General features: G+C 39.4%; 1 protein-coding gene across 1 annotated transcript; it reads left to right on the top strand.

Moving 5' to 3' along the window:
• Positions 1 to 2,979: 2,979 nt before the first annotated feature.
• arl8bb (ADP-ribosylation factor-like 8Bb) lies at positions 2,980 to 14,153 on the top strand. Its single transcript, XM_069714227.1, has 7 exons — positions 2,980 to 3,210; positions 6,234 to 6,314; positions 8,502 to 8,575; positions 9,244 to 9,337; positions 9,772 to 9,839; positions 10,137 to 10,207; positions 12,238 to 14,153. The coding sequence occupies exons 1-7, from the start codon at positions 3,088 to 3,090 to the stop codon at positions 12,285 to 12,287; spliced, it is 561 nt and encodes a 186-aa protein (XP_069570328.1). The 5' UTR covers positions 2,980 to 3,087; the 3' UTR covers positions 12,288 to 14,153.
• The last annotated feature ends 2,979 nt before the right edge of the window (positions 14,154 to 17,132 follow it).

Below are 17,132 nucleotides of genomic sequence, written 5' to 3'. Positions count from 1 at the left end.
GAAGGTACAGGTCCAGAAGAAGACGAACATCATCAGCACCGAGAGTGAAGCCAACATCTCGAAGACACCGCCTAACGTTGACGTGGACACGGCAACAGAGGTTTGGGAGGACGCAATGGATGTGGAGTTTCCAAAGAGAAACTTCTTTCGACAAATGTTCTCACGAGGCGCTTCAATGGTAGAGAATTAGGATTTATGAAGTAATCACAACACAGCCCACTGGTGCAGTGGTTAACAGTGATTCAAAATGTAAATAAATGTCGAAGCTACATATAAAAAAATATAATAATGAAAAAGTAAAACTACCCATACAATGGTGACTGCACCATTACCATTAGCACTGTTACCTCACAGCAAGAACAGTCCTGGGTCTGGTCCTGCTGGTCAGCTCGGGCATTTCTGTGTACGTCAGCGGCTTTTATTTCCGTGGATGTGGGTCCACATGTAATCTTTCATTTGTTTTCTCCGGGTGCTCCGGTTTCTTAAGAAAAACAATCAGTGATTCAAAATGTAAAACAAAAAAATTATATATTATCTGAATGAATTCAAATATTTCACAGTACTGTTCTCATACTCTTTGGCATTCCTATAACTATAGATTATTTTAGATTAGATTAGATTTGACTTTATTAATCCCACAGTGGGGAAATTTGGTCGTCACAGCAGCAAAGAAAACCACAAAGTGCACACAATATGAAAAAATATAGATATACTTGAAGCCCTACTAATCATCAGAATACTTCAAGAGTGCTATTTTGAAACAACTTATTTTATACTTAATATATTTTAGTTGTGATTAAATAGTATTTAAGCACAATGTGAAGTGTATTTAGTGTATTTTTTGTGCTAAATTGGAACAACTTAATGTATACTTAGTACAATTTAAGTATATGACTGTGTATGTACTAATATACATGCTGATAGCTAACTTAAATTATACCTTTTTTGTGTTTTAAGTATATTTGAAATATATTATGAGTGTTTTACAAATATGTAAACATTGCAATATTAATATATTGATATTGTGGTAATAGTACACCAAGTTATACTTTTTTGCTTATTCCAGTTACTAAGAAAGCACACTTTCTTATTACGATGCTATATTAATTTGTACACTACATACTATTATACATTACAATATTATAAATGTATTACCAGTATCCTAAATGCTGAATGAACTTCCCAGATAGTAATCAAAAACACTTTATTGAATTTCAAATATATTCTTTGTTATATATATATATATATAGACTTCTGCACCTATATATATATATATATATATACAACTTAATGTATACTTATGTATACTCACTGACAGCTGCAGAAGTCAAGTTTGCAGTGATTGTCCCTGAAGGTTGTGCAACCAAATATTAGAATATGGTCCCATGAATTTTATCATTGCCATTTTCATTGGTTTTTAATTTAAAATATTCTGTTGAATTAAAAGCAAAATCAGAATTAAACATGGAGTAGACAGTGATGGAGGCCAATTACTTTTGGCAGTTTAAAATAAGTTCAGAGAAAAAAAAATTTTTTTTCTTTTTTTAATGGATTAATGGTTTGTACCCAAACAAATTCAGCCACGGCTGTATGTGGTCACAATCATTGAACCTGGAAGTCCTTCAAGAGGTTCACAGGAAAGGTTTGATGTCTTCTCTTCCTGTCAGTGTTTCATAGGTTACCTTACCCAGACATTTTTGGACTAGCAAGGACCCTGCCACCTGGCTCAAAGCTTACAGTCACTGGTAGGGCGCAGCAGCAACACCTGGTGTCCTGTTTGAAAAGTCCTTTCCCAGCCGTCTTTTATACCAGTTCAGTTTGAGAAGTCTTCATGTTCTTCTTTGCCAGTACAGTCATTTGTGCAAGTGTTTTTCTCACATGTAAGCTGGCTTGTCTGAACCCAAAACTTATCCGCTCTTCTTTGAGGTCTGGACTTAAATCCAGAGTTTAAAGCCAAAACTTGTCTGCCAGTCAACTTCTTCACCTAATGACTCGGCTTGCTGTACCGGTGACTCTTCGTTCTGATGATCATTAGGAAAGTTCTGGCCCGAGCATTTGTGATTTGTACCAAAACCATCAATATTGAAACTCCCAGATTCACAATGACATCATAGAGCAGCTTGGGTAAAGCCACTGGCAAAAGATGTCAGGAGACCTACAGTCAAACAATCCTCAGCCATGACATAATGTATTTTTCAGTTTATCTTCGATTAATGCTTTAGCATATTAGTTTTTGGACATTGTAGCCTATATTTAGGACAGAATATTTTGTTGTTTAAAATTTGAAAGAAGAATGTTTCATATTCATTGTGTGCTTTGACATTTTGGAGGTTATTGCACATTGATGCCATTTCCTTCAATAGCCATTGGAGTGCGCAGGCGGCAGTACCTAATTGGTTTTGAAGGCGGGTAAGTAGGTTGAGAAGGGTATGATTTAAAAGTAGGAGTCATTAACCTCCTAAACTACTATAGTGATGTCTGAAAACCAATATAAAAATTCTGCAGTCACTGTGCTTTACCAGACGCTTTTGGAGGTCGGTGTCATTCTTTTAAATGGGACAACAGGGTTGTATATCAGTTTCCTCCTGCGTAAGTTTGGCCGATCGTCTCCTTCTTCAGCCGTAACGAAATTGAGACTGCGTAGAAGTAGGCTAATGCATGTTTTTTTTAATATAAATTATGTGTGCCACTCTTGTATATAATGATATTGCACATTTCCTTGTGAGGTAGGCCTAATTTGTTTTACAAGGAATTATCGATGCCATTGACACGTGACTGCATAGGCACACACAGAGCAAAAGTAGAAATAAGCAAATATCCTTTACATAAAACAATAAATTGCAAAAAATAATAACCCAAAGTGGCCGGTGATAAAAGTAACTTCCTGCAAAACATTTTCCACGCTCGTTCCGCTTTCGCCGTGCGCGTTCCCGCGCGGATGACGCTCCCCTCGGCGGGCACGCGGAAGCAGCAACACTTGTCAGCAGATCACATGATATGACAAGGCAGCTAGCTGCTTCCTGTGTAGACTGTTAGCCAATTCTCATCCAGACCGGTGCAGAGACTGCGGCTACTGTGACATCCAAGATGATGGCCCTTATAAACAGGCTTTTGGACTGGTTCAGGTCCCTGTTTTGGAAAGAGGAGATGGAGCTTACATTAGTAGGGCTTCAGTACTCCGGAAAAACCACGTTCGTCAATGTGATCGCGGTAAGTAGCCCGACGTCAGTGTGGGCCCCGGCTACCACCTGGGAGAGGTTGTGGACAGATTAGGTTTGATCACCTCAGCATTGCTCACCGTTATTGTTCCAGACCGCACAGCTGGGCAGTTTTGGAGCAACGAGATCAGCAAATATTGCTTCGGTACCGGCGATTGTCGTGATTTCACTTGTGGCTGGGCGGTGTGACTGTGCGCTTACTGGTGAAACCGGTCATGTGAACGGACTCGTCAGCGCTTAGTAATATAACCGCTGGTGTGTCAACATGAACGGTGTGTCGACAACACGGGCCACCGGACGATTTTGAAAACGGGGTGTTTCGTCATGCGGCAAGTAGGGCGGACTGGAGGGGAAGATGAACAGGAACTGTGTGCAGCTGCAGGCTGCCAGCTACCTATCAATGGAAATGAGTAAAAAGTACATACATTTGATTGAACCAGCCTGTTATGAGATACTTAATTCGGTACAGCGTTTGTCACTGTCACCTGTTTGAGCTTCCATCCTTCAGAAATGGTCCTCTGTATATGTTCGGGTTTGATGGCACGATGTCATGTAATAAACACTCTAAATTGCAAAAGTTTATGATAATTTGTTGTCCTGTTTGTTGTTATTCTAGTTGGTTTAGACCGAGACAGCTGGGTCTGGGGTTAGAGTAGGATCTGCACGATATATTGATGTTTTATTATGTTGTGATGAGACTGTACATGGTCTTAGATTTTTAGATATGGTTAGATATGGCTTATGTGTTGTCTTTCCCTGTTTTTTTTTTTTTTAAAAGGTTCCATTACAGTAAACTGATGTTATGTTGTGAATTTACCAGACTGTCCTAGCTGCTCTATTGCTTCCCTTTACCCACTTACTCATTATATCCACATTACTGGTAATTGTTTATTAAAAATCTCATTATGTAAATGTACCGAAAGTCATGCCAACAATCAAGTTGCAATATAGATGTCGAGGTATTGGGTCAAAAATATATTGGTTTGTCGATATCTCCCTACTCAAGGTTAGAGTAAGAGTTACATTTTGCTATCCAGATTAGTTATGTCTGTGTTTCTAGGCGATAGGTCCCACTGTAGTCTTAAAAGGTTCATGTTCTAGGCCTCAGTTCTTTGGGTTCCCCTTTTTTTCATGCAAGAAAACATCATATTTCCCAGCTCTGTTTTTCAGTCAGGTGATCTGTGGTGCATTTCCTGTCACAGTCATTGCAGGGCTGTCAGACTGGTTCAAGCCCACATACAAACACCTAACCAATGCTGTTTACAAATATGGAGGATGTCCCCCCCCTTCCAAAAAAAAAGTATACTGTTAATTAAGGCTCTCGGTTGGTATAATATCAGGTCGTGCCGACCAGAACAGTTAACCTTTAAAACAAATGTATGGTGCTTTAAGTGTGTTGGTTACAACACATTGGTTAGGAGCTGAAATTTTGATTATCACCAAAAGTATTTGAACAGTTACAAATTTTTGCTTTTCACGGTCTGTGTTTCTGCTCATTTACTTTGAAATAATATCATGGATACTACATTAAAAGTGCCAAGTCATGGTGCCCAGACATTAGGATTTCAAAAGTAGCTGGACACTTGCCTACTAAGTTGAGGGTTGCCATTACAAATAAGGGGAAATGGTCTGTCAACATGAGGAGTAAAGAGTTGACCACATCAAGTAAAGAAGTAAATAATGAGGCTGAAAAAAAAGCTTAATGGAGAGATATCAAAGGTAGTTAGACATGTAGAGCTCATTATAAAAACACAGATACACACTGGCAAACACAACAAAAAAAATCCCAAACGAGCTGGTAGACCGTGAAGCCCAAGGCTTATGGTTGAATGGAAAATCATATGCGTGGTCAAGACCTCGCAGCAAGTCAAGATAGCCCTCCAGGATGCAGGCAAATTTATTTCCTTAATAATCATGACTTCATAACCTGAAACTCTGAGGATTCACCAAAAATAGAAAAGGCTTGTAGAAATATAGAACAAAGTTCTTAAAAATCCTCTGTCAAAGTGATGTAAAGAGGGGAGTGTGGAGAAAATAAGAAACAGCCAATATGAGCCAAAGCACCACCTCATCTGTCAAACGTGGTGGTGCTGCTATAGCTTGGCCATGTATGACTGCCAGTGGAACTGACACACTGGCATTTATTGATGGTTTCACTGCTGATGAATGCAACACAATGACTGCAGAGGTTTACAGGAAACTTCGATGTGTTCCGTGCCAACCACGTACATCCAAACTCACCGGATGACATTTCATCATTCATCAGGACAGCGATCCTGAACTTACAGCCAAACCAACCAAAAAACCTATTCAGGGTGAAGAGGTGGAATATCCTCGAGTTGGCTGAGTCACTCACCTGATTGTAATCTGATTGAGCTTCCAAAAAAAGGCAGACAGACTCCGCAACAAGCAGGAGCTGAAGGTGGCTGCAGTGCAGGTATGGGAGAGCATCACCTGGGATGATTAAAAGCTGCTGTCCATGTAGCAAAGACTTCAGAGGCTTTGACTGAAAACGATTGTCCTCAAAATATTAGATGTATTGATTTTTATTTTTTTTACCTCGTGAATCTGTTTAAATACTGTCGAACCCTTAAATTGTGGCCAAGATATGTTAAAAGAGCTAAATCTTTCCTAACAGGTCTTTCTATACGGATGTAAACCACCCAAATTACAGCTGAATCTTTAATGTAGCATTCATCTTTTTATTTCATATTGAATGGGCTGAATAGTAGATCTGAAACAACAAAAAATGTTAAGCTCTCAGAATACTTTCTATCTGGAGTGTGTAATTCAGTAGAGAGTAGAACAGGAGTACTGAGTAAAATGTTAAATTTCAGCCAGTAAAAAATAACCCTCAATTAAATCATGTTCTAATTTACTCGATCATAGAAATTATTCACTCCCACAATGCTTTTCATGTGACTTTTGGATCAGATGAAACCATGCCGACTTGAACACTGTAGCATACATTATTCACTAATATGCTGCCTTCTGTCTTTCATTTGTCTTGTGCAGTCAGGACAGTTCAGTGAAGACATGATTCCTACAGTCGGTTTCAACATGCGGAAGGTCACCAAAGGCAATGTGACAATAAAGGTAAGCCAACAAGCCAGGGTATGCAGCTGCTGGCTCTCACTGCCTCAGGGACATTTTTCATCCTAGTCAGTTTAATTTATATAGTGCAAGTCTTAACAGAAGTCGTCTTGGGGCACTTAACATAGGAAAGTCTTTCTAACAAAATCGTACAACATTATAGAGAGTAACTCCACAATTCAATAATTCTCATGTGAGCAACAGCTGAAAGGAAAAAAAACTACCTTTTAACAGGAAGAAAACCTCGGACAGAACACGGCTCAGAGGTGGGCGGTCATCTGAGTCGACCGGTTGGGTTGAGGCGAGAGCGCAGAGAGGAAAAAAAAAACAGCTGAGAGATACAAGAGACATTGAACTGTTGGTGGGGCCACTGCCCATAGACCAGAAATGTGCAGCTCCAGGGATATCTATGGAACGAGGAGACCTTCATAGAGAGACAACGTACAATTTAAATAAAACTATGGGGGAGGCATAAAGACAATGAGGTGCAATAGTGGCAGATAGATGCATGGAGAATGAAAGAGAGAGGAGCTGAGTGTACAATAGAACGTCCCCGAGCAGCCGAGTTCTATAGCGGCATAACTAAGGGATTGGCTCAAGCTCACCCTAACTATATACGCTTTATGAAAAACAAAAGTTTGAAGCTTGATCTTAAAAGTAGAGAGGGTATCTTCCTACCAAACCCAAACTGGGAGCTGCTTCCACAGGAGAGGGCCCTGATATCTGAAGACTCTGCCTCCCATTCCACTTTTGGAAACCAGGAACCACAATTTCGCCTGAGAGGGAAGCACTCTATTAGGATAATATTGTACTGAGATCTTTAACATAATATGGTGCTAGGCCATTGAAAGCTTTGTAAGTCAGGAGAAAAATCTTTTATGCAATTCTTGATTTTATGGGAGCCAATGAAGAGAAGCTTCTTTGGGAGAAATATGATCTCTCTTGCTAAATCCTGTCAGTACTGTTGCAGCAGCATTTTTAATCAGCGGCAGGCTTTTTAAAGAGTTATTGGAACATCCGGACAACAAAGAGATACAGTAGTCTTGCCTGGAAGTAACAAAAGCAATGGTACATTTTTCCATGTCACGCTGAGACAAGCAGATGTTCCTGATTTTATTAATATTGCATGCAGGGCTGTATTGCTATTTGTTGAATTACCGGAGTGCAGTTTTGACGCTGTGAGTAAATTGAAAGTTGTGGCTCTAAGGTTGGAGAACCAATGTGGAGGCAACTCCGCATACAGTCAAAAATGTAGCCTAGATATTGTAATCGCTTTAAGTTAATAAAGTCAACAATCCAATCATGCTATTTTTAACGGTTGTTCTGGCTCACTCATCTTAAGTGGTTTTGTCTGATTTCAGTCACAAATGACCCTGGAAATGTTTCACAATAAAAGCCCTGGGTTTCTGTCTACTGAAATGCTAGAAGACTTTTCATTTGAAAGAGATATAGGAAGTGTTGAGTTTGTATTAACAGTGTCATGCAGTAACTAATGGGGTGAAGATCCAAACTAGGCTTCGAGTTGATGTTGTAAATCCATTAATAGACCTTAAATATGAATTTGTCAACTTTGACGATTCAGTTTGCTTGAATTGTCCCCCTTTGCATGATTTATGCTTCAGAGATGATTTTATTTTGAAGCACTTAAAAACCTAAATGAATTTTAACCAGATCAAGAGAACTGTGACCATTTATTTATTCGCTGGGAGAAAAAGTGGCAGAGCTTTTACACCGGCTTGAAGTTTCACTAACTGATTTCTTTCATCCGGTTTCATTGATGGCTATAACTGGGTTTTCATCTGCCTAACAATAGAAATGTATGCAGCGTTTCCATATAATATCACCTAAAGGAAACGTAACGGAAATGTATAATCTGAAAAGCACCGGACCTAGCACCACACCGTGTGTGTGTTTAAGAGAACTCATTGACATTAACCAATATAAATCCTATAGATATAAATATGAAGCAGCCTAGTGCCGTTCCTTTAATCCCAATGACATGTTCCAGTCTCTGTGATAAATTGTCGTGATCAGTAGTACCAAATGCAGCAATTTATTTGACACTACTTAAAGCTGTGTATTCTGCATCCTAGAGCAGTGATAGTGCAGGGATTTTGCTTTTCAAAGGAAGTAAAAGGTTGCAGCGTTTGGTTTTGCCTCTGATGGAATTTTGTGTTTTTCTTTTCTCAGATATGGGACATAGGTGGACAGCCCCGCTTCAGAAGCATGTGGGAGCGCTACTGTCGAGGAGTCAATGCCATTGTGTGAGTTTGTTGACTTTACGAGTACAACAAGTTGCCTTTGGGGCTGAACATTTGAAAAACCTAACAAAGTTAAACAATTATCAGTCTCTCCATGATTTCTCTGAGTTGTTTTTTTGTGTGATTGTTGCAGTCAAAAATGCTTGATTTCAAAGTGTTTTATTTCTTCTTCAAAGATTACAATGTAATTTGTTCAGATTTAGACGACATATCACAGAAGCAACTGGAAATGTTTTAGTTCTCGTCTCTTTTATTTTCTGACCATAAATAACCAAGAGCTGTAAGTAACAATACATTCCTGAGTTAATAAAGTTGCGTAGCTTTACAGAGTGGCCTGACTGCAGTAAAAAAAAAAAAAAAAATACATGGGACAAATCTTCAAAAAAAAAAATAAAGAAGGTGCTTAAATGCATTTTAGACAACATTAATTCAACACATACTGTGTGCACAGAAATGAAGTGTGGTCTCTGACAACTAGAAGGCTGTGTTAAACTCACGTTCTTTAAAACACTGTGTGAATAGACTGACGTTGGGAAATGTAGAGATTAGTATAACTTGGATAATGATTGCAATCGCATGATCTTGATTTCCTGGAGGAAATGCTTATTATGTAACTTTGATCTTTTAAGTTTGGTTTGGCTCTAAAAAAATATTTTGTTCTTTCTCTGCAGTTACATGGTGGATGCAGCAGACCGAGAGAAGATAGAAGCTTCCAGAAACGAACTGCACAACCTTTTAGACAAACCACAACTACAAGGAATTCCAGTAAGAGGTCCCTCGTGTTCTTTGGACCAAAATGTCGTGGTTACAGCATCAAGTTGATCATCCCATTGATTTCTGAGGGTCAAGTGACTGCTCACAAGCACTGATTTAAAATCGTAATTAGCAATCAGTTGCAGTGACTCAGGCCTGATGACGGCACACTAAGTGGTCATTTGAACTCAGGCCAGGATTTTTTAATGAGTTGACAGGAAAATTAACTTGACAGGGTCTGATGTGCTCAATCGATTCGCTTCCTCCTGCTGTGACTTGACACCACGCAGACAGTTTATTTTGTCTAAACAGTAAAGATGCTGTGATGGGTGAGGGATACGGTTGAGAGAAATCCTTTACATAGTTTGATCCCACCACGATGGTGCTAATACACTGCTGCACCAGATATTGATCAGCTCTTTCCCTTTCTTTCCCTCATTTTTCAGGTTCTAGTCCTCGGCAACAAACGAGACCTACCCAACGCACTTGATGAGAAGCAGCTAATTGAAAAAATGTGAGGAATATATATATATTTTTTTTTTATTTACTTATTTAAATAATCCTACAAAATCATAAACACTAATATGGTGGTGTCCAAAATCTAAACTTACTCTGTGAAACCTCATGCTAACGTTTCAGTGGTTTGTTAATTAGATATGAAGCATCCCGCTGACATGACTTCTGCCAGAGGTTAATATCAAATACAAAAGTCTGACATAATGTCTGAGTGTCCACCGACTAGTGGGATTTAATGTTATTAAAAATAAGTGTCTTATCTCCACTTTTTGCATTTCCAACTCTCTCTTTGCAGGAACCTATCTGCCATTCAGGACCGAGAGATCTGCTGCTACTCTGTCTCCTGCAAAGAGAAAGACAACATAGGTAATAAGATGTTTCATTGAGCAAATTATCCAGTTAGGTGAGGATTACTTCCGGAAGTTGCGCTTAATTAAAGGGGTTTGAATGAGGCTTTAGCCTTCAACCAATCATGCCAATTTCCAGGCTTAGGTTTACTTCAGACTTAAACTGTGTTATGATTTGTCTGGCAGACTTCTGCCCATTATTTTGCTGATTATGGGTGCTTTTAAAATGCACCACAAGTAAAATAACTATGGTGCTCTGTATCTTAAGTTTGTATTCTCTTCAAAACCCTTAAATGCCTCTTAATTTAAAATATAGCAAAATGCCTTTGGCTTGCCTGTTTGTCCATCTTGTATGGTTGGTGCTTGCTGGGATCCGTAGGAGGGACGCTCGGTCTGTGATTGGTTGTTACACTGTGTGTGAGTTAAGGTTAGCGATAGGTTAAAGGACCAATTGACTGACAGTGAAAAACCAATCACAGCTTGGTCGTCCTTTCAGCTGATCCAGTCTAGCACCAACCAAACAAGATGGGCTAAACAGGCTAAAATCGTTTTACTGTGTTTACTCATAAGGATTCTGATTTGTTGCAGAATTACTGTTCAACCAAAAGAGATCTTAAGCTTATAAAAAATAATATATATTGCCATAAATCAAATAACTCTTCTAAGGTCCTAATTTCCCATTCAAAGTTGAATTATTTAATGTCATGTAGTGTCATACATTAGTTTCTTTACCTTTTGTCCAAGTTACTTTACAGATGACTGACAGACTGATAATAAGAGTACAAACAAATAAAACGGTTTGACGCTGATAAAAAAATAAATAAATTATGAAATGTAATAATAAAAAATGGGTAAACGTAAAAAAGTCAAAGTTGGAGAAAAACAGTTGAAAACATAAAAATATGTATTAAGCAATAATAGATCATGGACATAAACCTTTAATCCACATTACTCACTTTGGATTCGAGAGCCAAAACAGCTGTGAATCCATCCCCCCACCATCTACTCGTGTTCGAATTACTCATGACCTTGTCATCACGTAAATATGGATCACATAGAGAGAACGTAACAGAGCTTATTAATGATGACAGTCACATAGATGTAAACCAAAGAAATTATGCAAACATCTACAAGGTAATATTTGAAGTTCTTCGCTGATTTTCAAACTCCTGCTTCAGGGTTCAAAGTCTTGATGGCTTCACAACGTACATGTCAAAATAAACAGCAGAACTTACCCTTTCAGATGAAACTTGTTGCTTCCCTATGCGACAAAACTTTGTTGACTAATCCATTTTTGGAATCACAGCAATTTTCTGCATTGTCTTCAATGTACGGCTGACATTACATCCCGCTTTGTGTTAAATCAGTTTACCAAAAATTCACGTATTTTTAGGGCGACCTGATAGCTGAGAGTTTAGCACAAAATCATATGGACGCACGAGTCCCCGGTTCAGGTCCTGGTCGGCCGGACCTTTACTGCATGTCATTCCCACTTTGCTCTTCCTCCTCATCTCCTGTCAATCAACACTACCACTTTATAAATAAAAGCATAATAAGCTTGTCATGACAATGATACAAAAGTTGTAATCAAAAGACGAGCAAGACTTGAGTGAATAAAGCTCAGCACATATTTCTTTATATTGCAAAGTCATTGAATATCACATGGTTCTAATATTGCCATACAGTGTCCCCTACAGTGTTATGAAAATATATCTCCATTGGCAGTGTTTTATGGAGAGACGCATGTAAAACCATAAAGATTTCATGAGATGGAATCTGTTTTTCTCTGATATAAAAAACAAACAAACATCTGGATGGCCGAGACAGTTGTGAAAAACAACCTATAGAATGTACAGGTGCTCTTCAAATGACCAAGAATAGAGGTTTAAAGTGAAGGTAGTGAAATTACCCAGAAAATAGTTGAGTTTTATAGTGTTAATGGATTTGACATCCAACCTCGTGTGTGTAATAATATTTGAACCTGCTGGGGTCATTAACATATTTTAAATGTGCCACCCCCCCCCCCCTCTCTCTCTCTCTTACCTGCAGATATCACACTGCAGTGGCTCATCCAGCATTCAAAGTCGCGGAGGAGCTGAGAGTGACGCCCCGCCCTCTGTGTCCCCTTCCCCTGGTCGCAGCTCTGGCCTCAGCCCCACTTACGGTCATGGGTCCTCGACAGTCATCCCTTCCACTGCCTCTGTGAAGTAATCCAGCTCTCTCTGCTCACTACCGTCAGCACCTGCACCACTCAGTACACTACCATAGATGTGTATCCCCTTGTACAGCACTACCCCCCCTTCCCCCCCAAAAAAAACCATTCTGGAGTCTTGAGAAGGTGTCTCACTACTGTGCTAGAAGGTGGATTGTCCATACCCATCATGCCTTACCGCTCATCATTACGGACACGCTCTGCGTCTGTGTACATCATGGAGGTTTTTTGTTTTTTTTTCTTAATTTTTTTTTTTTTTTAAATGGTTTTCTAATGATACTGCAGTGTACTACTGTAAAGCGGCTACACTAGGATGGAGCTTCTCTAATCCCACAATCAAACATCTGTTCTGTTGCCCGTCAACTTGTGGTGTTTACGTAACATCGTGTGATTGTAGTTTTTAACAGTCATTTGCCAAATGATGATGGTTGCTCGTGCTAATGCCTTCAATTCCTGATAAACTCTTGGTGATGTAGCCCGCATTTAATTTGCTGCCATGTGGAAGTATCTGTTTTATGAAGTGACTTGAATCAAAGTTTACACATGACGTAAAGATCAACAGAAGGTAAGACTTTGAGTGGCTGTTGTGTCTGAGGCAAGAATCCTAAGCAAAGTTTTAAGTGCCTTTGGCCAAGAGAGCGTCCCAATCAGACATCTATTGCCCCATGCAGTTTCTAACCCAACTATTATGAATAAACACTTGGTACAGACGCAGCAGAAATCCCTTGATTACACTTAGTGCCACCTCGACAATCTAATTTTATGTTGAGTAATCACATGAAAGCATTATGATGTGTGAGAAAAGACAGCGCTGTTCTAACAATGAGGACAGAGGAATGAATTAATGGATGTCATGTGAATGAGAAAATGTTACATTTTGTTTGCTTGCTGATTAATTTGAATGCCGTTTCACTCGTAGCCTGTGACTTTTTTTTTATGTAGCTTTGAAATGTGGGCTAACTTTTGCTTGCAGTTCTCAGGTTGTAAAAGGATTTTTTTTTTAAAAAGAAAATACAGTATGGGTGTGTCGAAGTGTATGTCTCATCATCTTTATGTTGTTGTTGTTGTTCGGGTTGGATAACAGAAAGCCAGTGTTAGTCCTGATGACTTGAGTTCACAGAGGACAGTCATCCGTGCTGTAGCACACCCTTGTCTGAATCTTGATGTCTTTTTGTAAAAGCCTTAGCAGTCCAAGGACATCGCTGTCGCCTCTAGAAACGACGCATTGATTGACATGCCGTTCCCTTTCAGCAACAAGACAATGAATTCTCACAGGTCCGATCACTGTATATTGATCTGCCCCTCGCTTGGCCAGTGCTTCTCGATCTAATAATTTCTTTCATTCAGTTGTGAGTGTCCCTGGATCGGATCAGATGCTGTATGTAGGCCTACGTGGCTTCTGCATTTCACTGTAATATCGCCCACAAATCCATCACTCGCTATGATCTCACATGTTCTGTGTCTGTTGGTGATCGTCGTAATCATAAATGTCGATTGTTGGGAACACAGCAGCAGTGAGGGGCTGTATAATTGGGTGACTGTGGGTAATTTGGGGGAAAGCTTTGTTACTTGTGTAATAATAATAATAATATAGCCTATTTGCAATTTGTATGTGCATGTGCTCACCTTATTCACATCCAATTGCAGACTTTGTAAATAAAGACGTTAGCATTTTTATTCCAACAAATGCTCCTGTAGATGTCATTCATTCTTTCCCTGTGATTGCTAATAAATTTGTTTTTATTTTTAAGGATTTCCAGTCTGGCATCAAAGTTTGTGTGAAGGTGTCAGTTGAATTCTTTGCCACTAGGTGGAAGCAGAGTACTTTGGAAACACATCAGTATCGAGAGACGGTTTAAAGTCTCTCCGGACTCTCGGGTTTTATCTGAAGTTCTCCTTTGGTGCTTCATTAACCGGTTTTCCTTTTTCTATGTAGTGATCACAGGCAGGCATGGTTTCTCTTCAAGATTTAAAGTCGCACAGATTGTAAAGGAGCCAGATGTTTAACTCCAGCTCCGTTTTCAACGGGAGAGATCATAAAAACACCACCTTCATCCACAACGGATATGGAAGGTGGGTACCCACAATACGCTTGCTTCTCATATTTGCTTCGCACAAACTCAACTCGGCGCTCCCTTTGTGAATAGATATATTTCTGTATTTTCCATTAAGCAGCTATTGTTACTTACAGATCCCATAATGGATGATTAACACCTCTGTGTTTCTTGGCAGAGAAATGACAATTATCATAGAAATGTAACACTGAGAATGTTAAGGCAGGGAGTGTATCGCAAACTAGGGGGCAATAAAGCGAGCTGAGCTCTTGCAGCTGAAGCTGTACAGAGCTGCTGGAGAGCAGGCCTGTGCTGTTAAAGCAGGAACACCTTAATTAATCTAATTTCTTAAACGCAGCCTTTAATGAACAGCTGCCGGCATTTATTGTATGCCAGGGTGAAAGTTAGAAGGTGTGGACAGATCTAGGTGTTATCTGATGAATTCCATGGGTCAATGGTGAACATAGCAGGCATGTATGTGCGTGTGGGATCGTGAGCGTGTGTGTGGTTTACAATTGCAGTGACTGCAAGGGGATTAAGTAGTGGTTGCAAACCTGCCATTGGGATTTTTGTAGAGAGAAGGTCAAGGAGACGACCCCAAGGTGTGACATACTATTAATGTAGTTACACTTACCAATGCGCTCATTATGTAATACAACATGTTTAACGCCTGCCACCTGTCCCAACTGCACTGTTTGCATTTCCTAAGTGTCCAAACTCGTCAGTCTGCCCCATGAATGACCATTCATCACCGAAGTTACAAGGGTTCTTATGAATTGAATTATTGAATATTCCTCCAGACGTGATTCACTCTCTCACAGCTTTCTTTCTGCTTAGCTGCTACAACCCTGAGCTTAATGCATCCTCTCTCTCAAACCTTGATGGATGTCCTTAATAATGAGAATGGAACTCAACTTTCAACAGGGCTGCTCATGGTGATATAATCAGGAACACATCTGCATAGCCTCATGGATACTCCTCTTTAGTCTTATCCATTTTGGTCCAAATGGCCAAGTTTGTGCTTTCTCTAAATAAATATTGAACCATAGCAACATAAAACAGGTGTTGGACATCTATGAGGACTACTGTCTATAAAAATGCCTCCCGAACACTCAAAAATAGTTCCAGATTGAAGCTGCTGTCGCTCATGCAGACCTCTTTACTTCTGTCTTTGCAGCAAACAGCCCTGGACCGTCTCACTCAGGACTGTAGGTGTAGGAAGCCTGCGCTTTTCTTTCACTCTGTGATTCTGACTGTGCTTTAACAAGCGGACACATCGCACCCAGTTAAAGTAGTAATCCTTTTGTTTTTCTTTATTTTATGCAGAGGACATACCATGGGGAAAGTTATCCCTGTTATCTTTGGAAGTCCTTTTTTTTTTTTTTTTTTTTTTTAATAAAGAAAATGTTAAATGTTTGTCCAGTGAAAGACCACTTCCTCTGAGCATGTGGTTGTATGTATGTATATGTGTGTGCGCTTTTGAGTTATTTCGCAGGTACCATTGAAGCGTTAGTGGCGACTGCACTGTCCCCATTGAGCCGAGAGCATCCCCATTTCCTTCCTCTGCTCTGTTTTGCGGCGTCATTATAAACAGTTTTTATGTCTTCCAGACAGGCCTGTAATAATATTTAGTTCACTTCCAGCATTTAAACTTTTAAGTCATAATGTTTACAAGATACAATGTTTGCAGTACACCCATGGAACATCTCACTAAATCCCTAAGCTGACAACATGTGGCTCTAAAGGTGAAGGCCATTTCATGTCTGATTTACAGCAGCTGGGTTTTAAGCAAGATACTAAATCTAAAATTCAGCAAAGAATTACAAAGAGGATGTGCATCATGATTAGATAAATCATCTTAAATTAAAAATGGTAAATATAGATAAAGTTGGTAAGAGATCCACCTCTTGGACTTGGCCAGCCTTTCATATTTAAGACATGATTTCCCGTTGTTTTCTATTTATTTCCCTGTTTGTCACGAATTCCCCTTTGTCCATGTGACTGATGACATCAGAGTAGTACTGGCTAGCTGAGCTAACTGTGGGGGTAATTTGTCCAGGGATCTAAAAGGCTTGTTTTATGGTACATAAATAATGTGTTCCATAGTTGTTAAACTACAGTGTTGGGATTAGAGGTTTGGAGCCCCGGCATTGACAGGCATCTGTAAGCACTTCATTCAGTTCCCCGCGCGGACCATAATTTGGCACTAATTAGTATGTGTGGAATGTCACATGATTCATACAGAGCTTGCATGGCACATATCACCATCCTTTAGTGGTCTACACCCTGTAAAAGACAGATGGTTCCATACATACACACCCTGTAATAACCTGCCTTGATGGGGCTCCGTAGACGAATACATTCCTCCATTTAGCCGGTTTACCCCTCCATTTATTGATGTTTAGAAGTGCAGATACAAAAGTGAGGGTTTGGGTTCATGGAATTGTTAATGTGGCCTTATTTTAAACAATCTCATTTAAAAAAAAAAAATCTTTTTTTTCTTTTTATACTCGGTGCTTATTAGTATAAATGTAGAGGACTCCATGCTTCATAATGCATGTACGTATACCAATCTAATTATATACTGCAAAATGACTTCCATCATTCAATTTTATCTGTAATTTCAGAAATAAATAATGGCTTCGTAAAAAAAAAAAGGTCAATAACAACAAACACTT

Source organism: Brachyistius frenatus, unplaced genomic scaffold (assembly GCF_029030835.1).
Source record: "Brachyistius frenatus isolate BFR_SWC_R1_liver_20210118 unplaced genomic scaffold, ASM2903083v1 Contig_4, whole genome shotgun sequence".
Taxonomy (NCBI): domain Eukaryota; kingdom Metazoa; phylum Chordata; class Actinopteri; family Embiotocidae; genus Brachyistius; species Brachyistius frenatus.
Note: the sequence above shows the minus strand (reverse complement) of the source record. Positions and strands in the feature narration are given on the sequence as shown.

Excerpts from the sequence above, each read along its gene's own strand:
- arl8bb (XM_069714227.1), top strand. The coding sequence starts at position 3,088 with ATGATGGCCCTTATAAACAGGCTTTTGGACTGGTTCAGGTCCCTGTTT. Across the intron at positions 9,338-9,771 it reads CACAACTACAAGGAATTCCA|GTTCTAGTCCTCGGCAACAA; the intron begins GTAAGAGGTCCC and ends CTCATTTTTCAG. Across the intron at positions 9,840-10,136 it reads AAGCAGCTAATTGAAAAAAT|GAACCTATCTGCCATTCAGG; the intron begins GTGAGGAATATA and ends CTCTCTTTGCAG.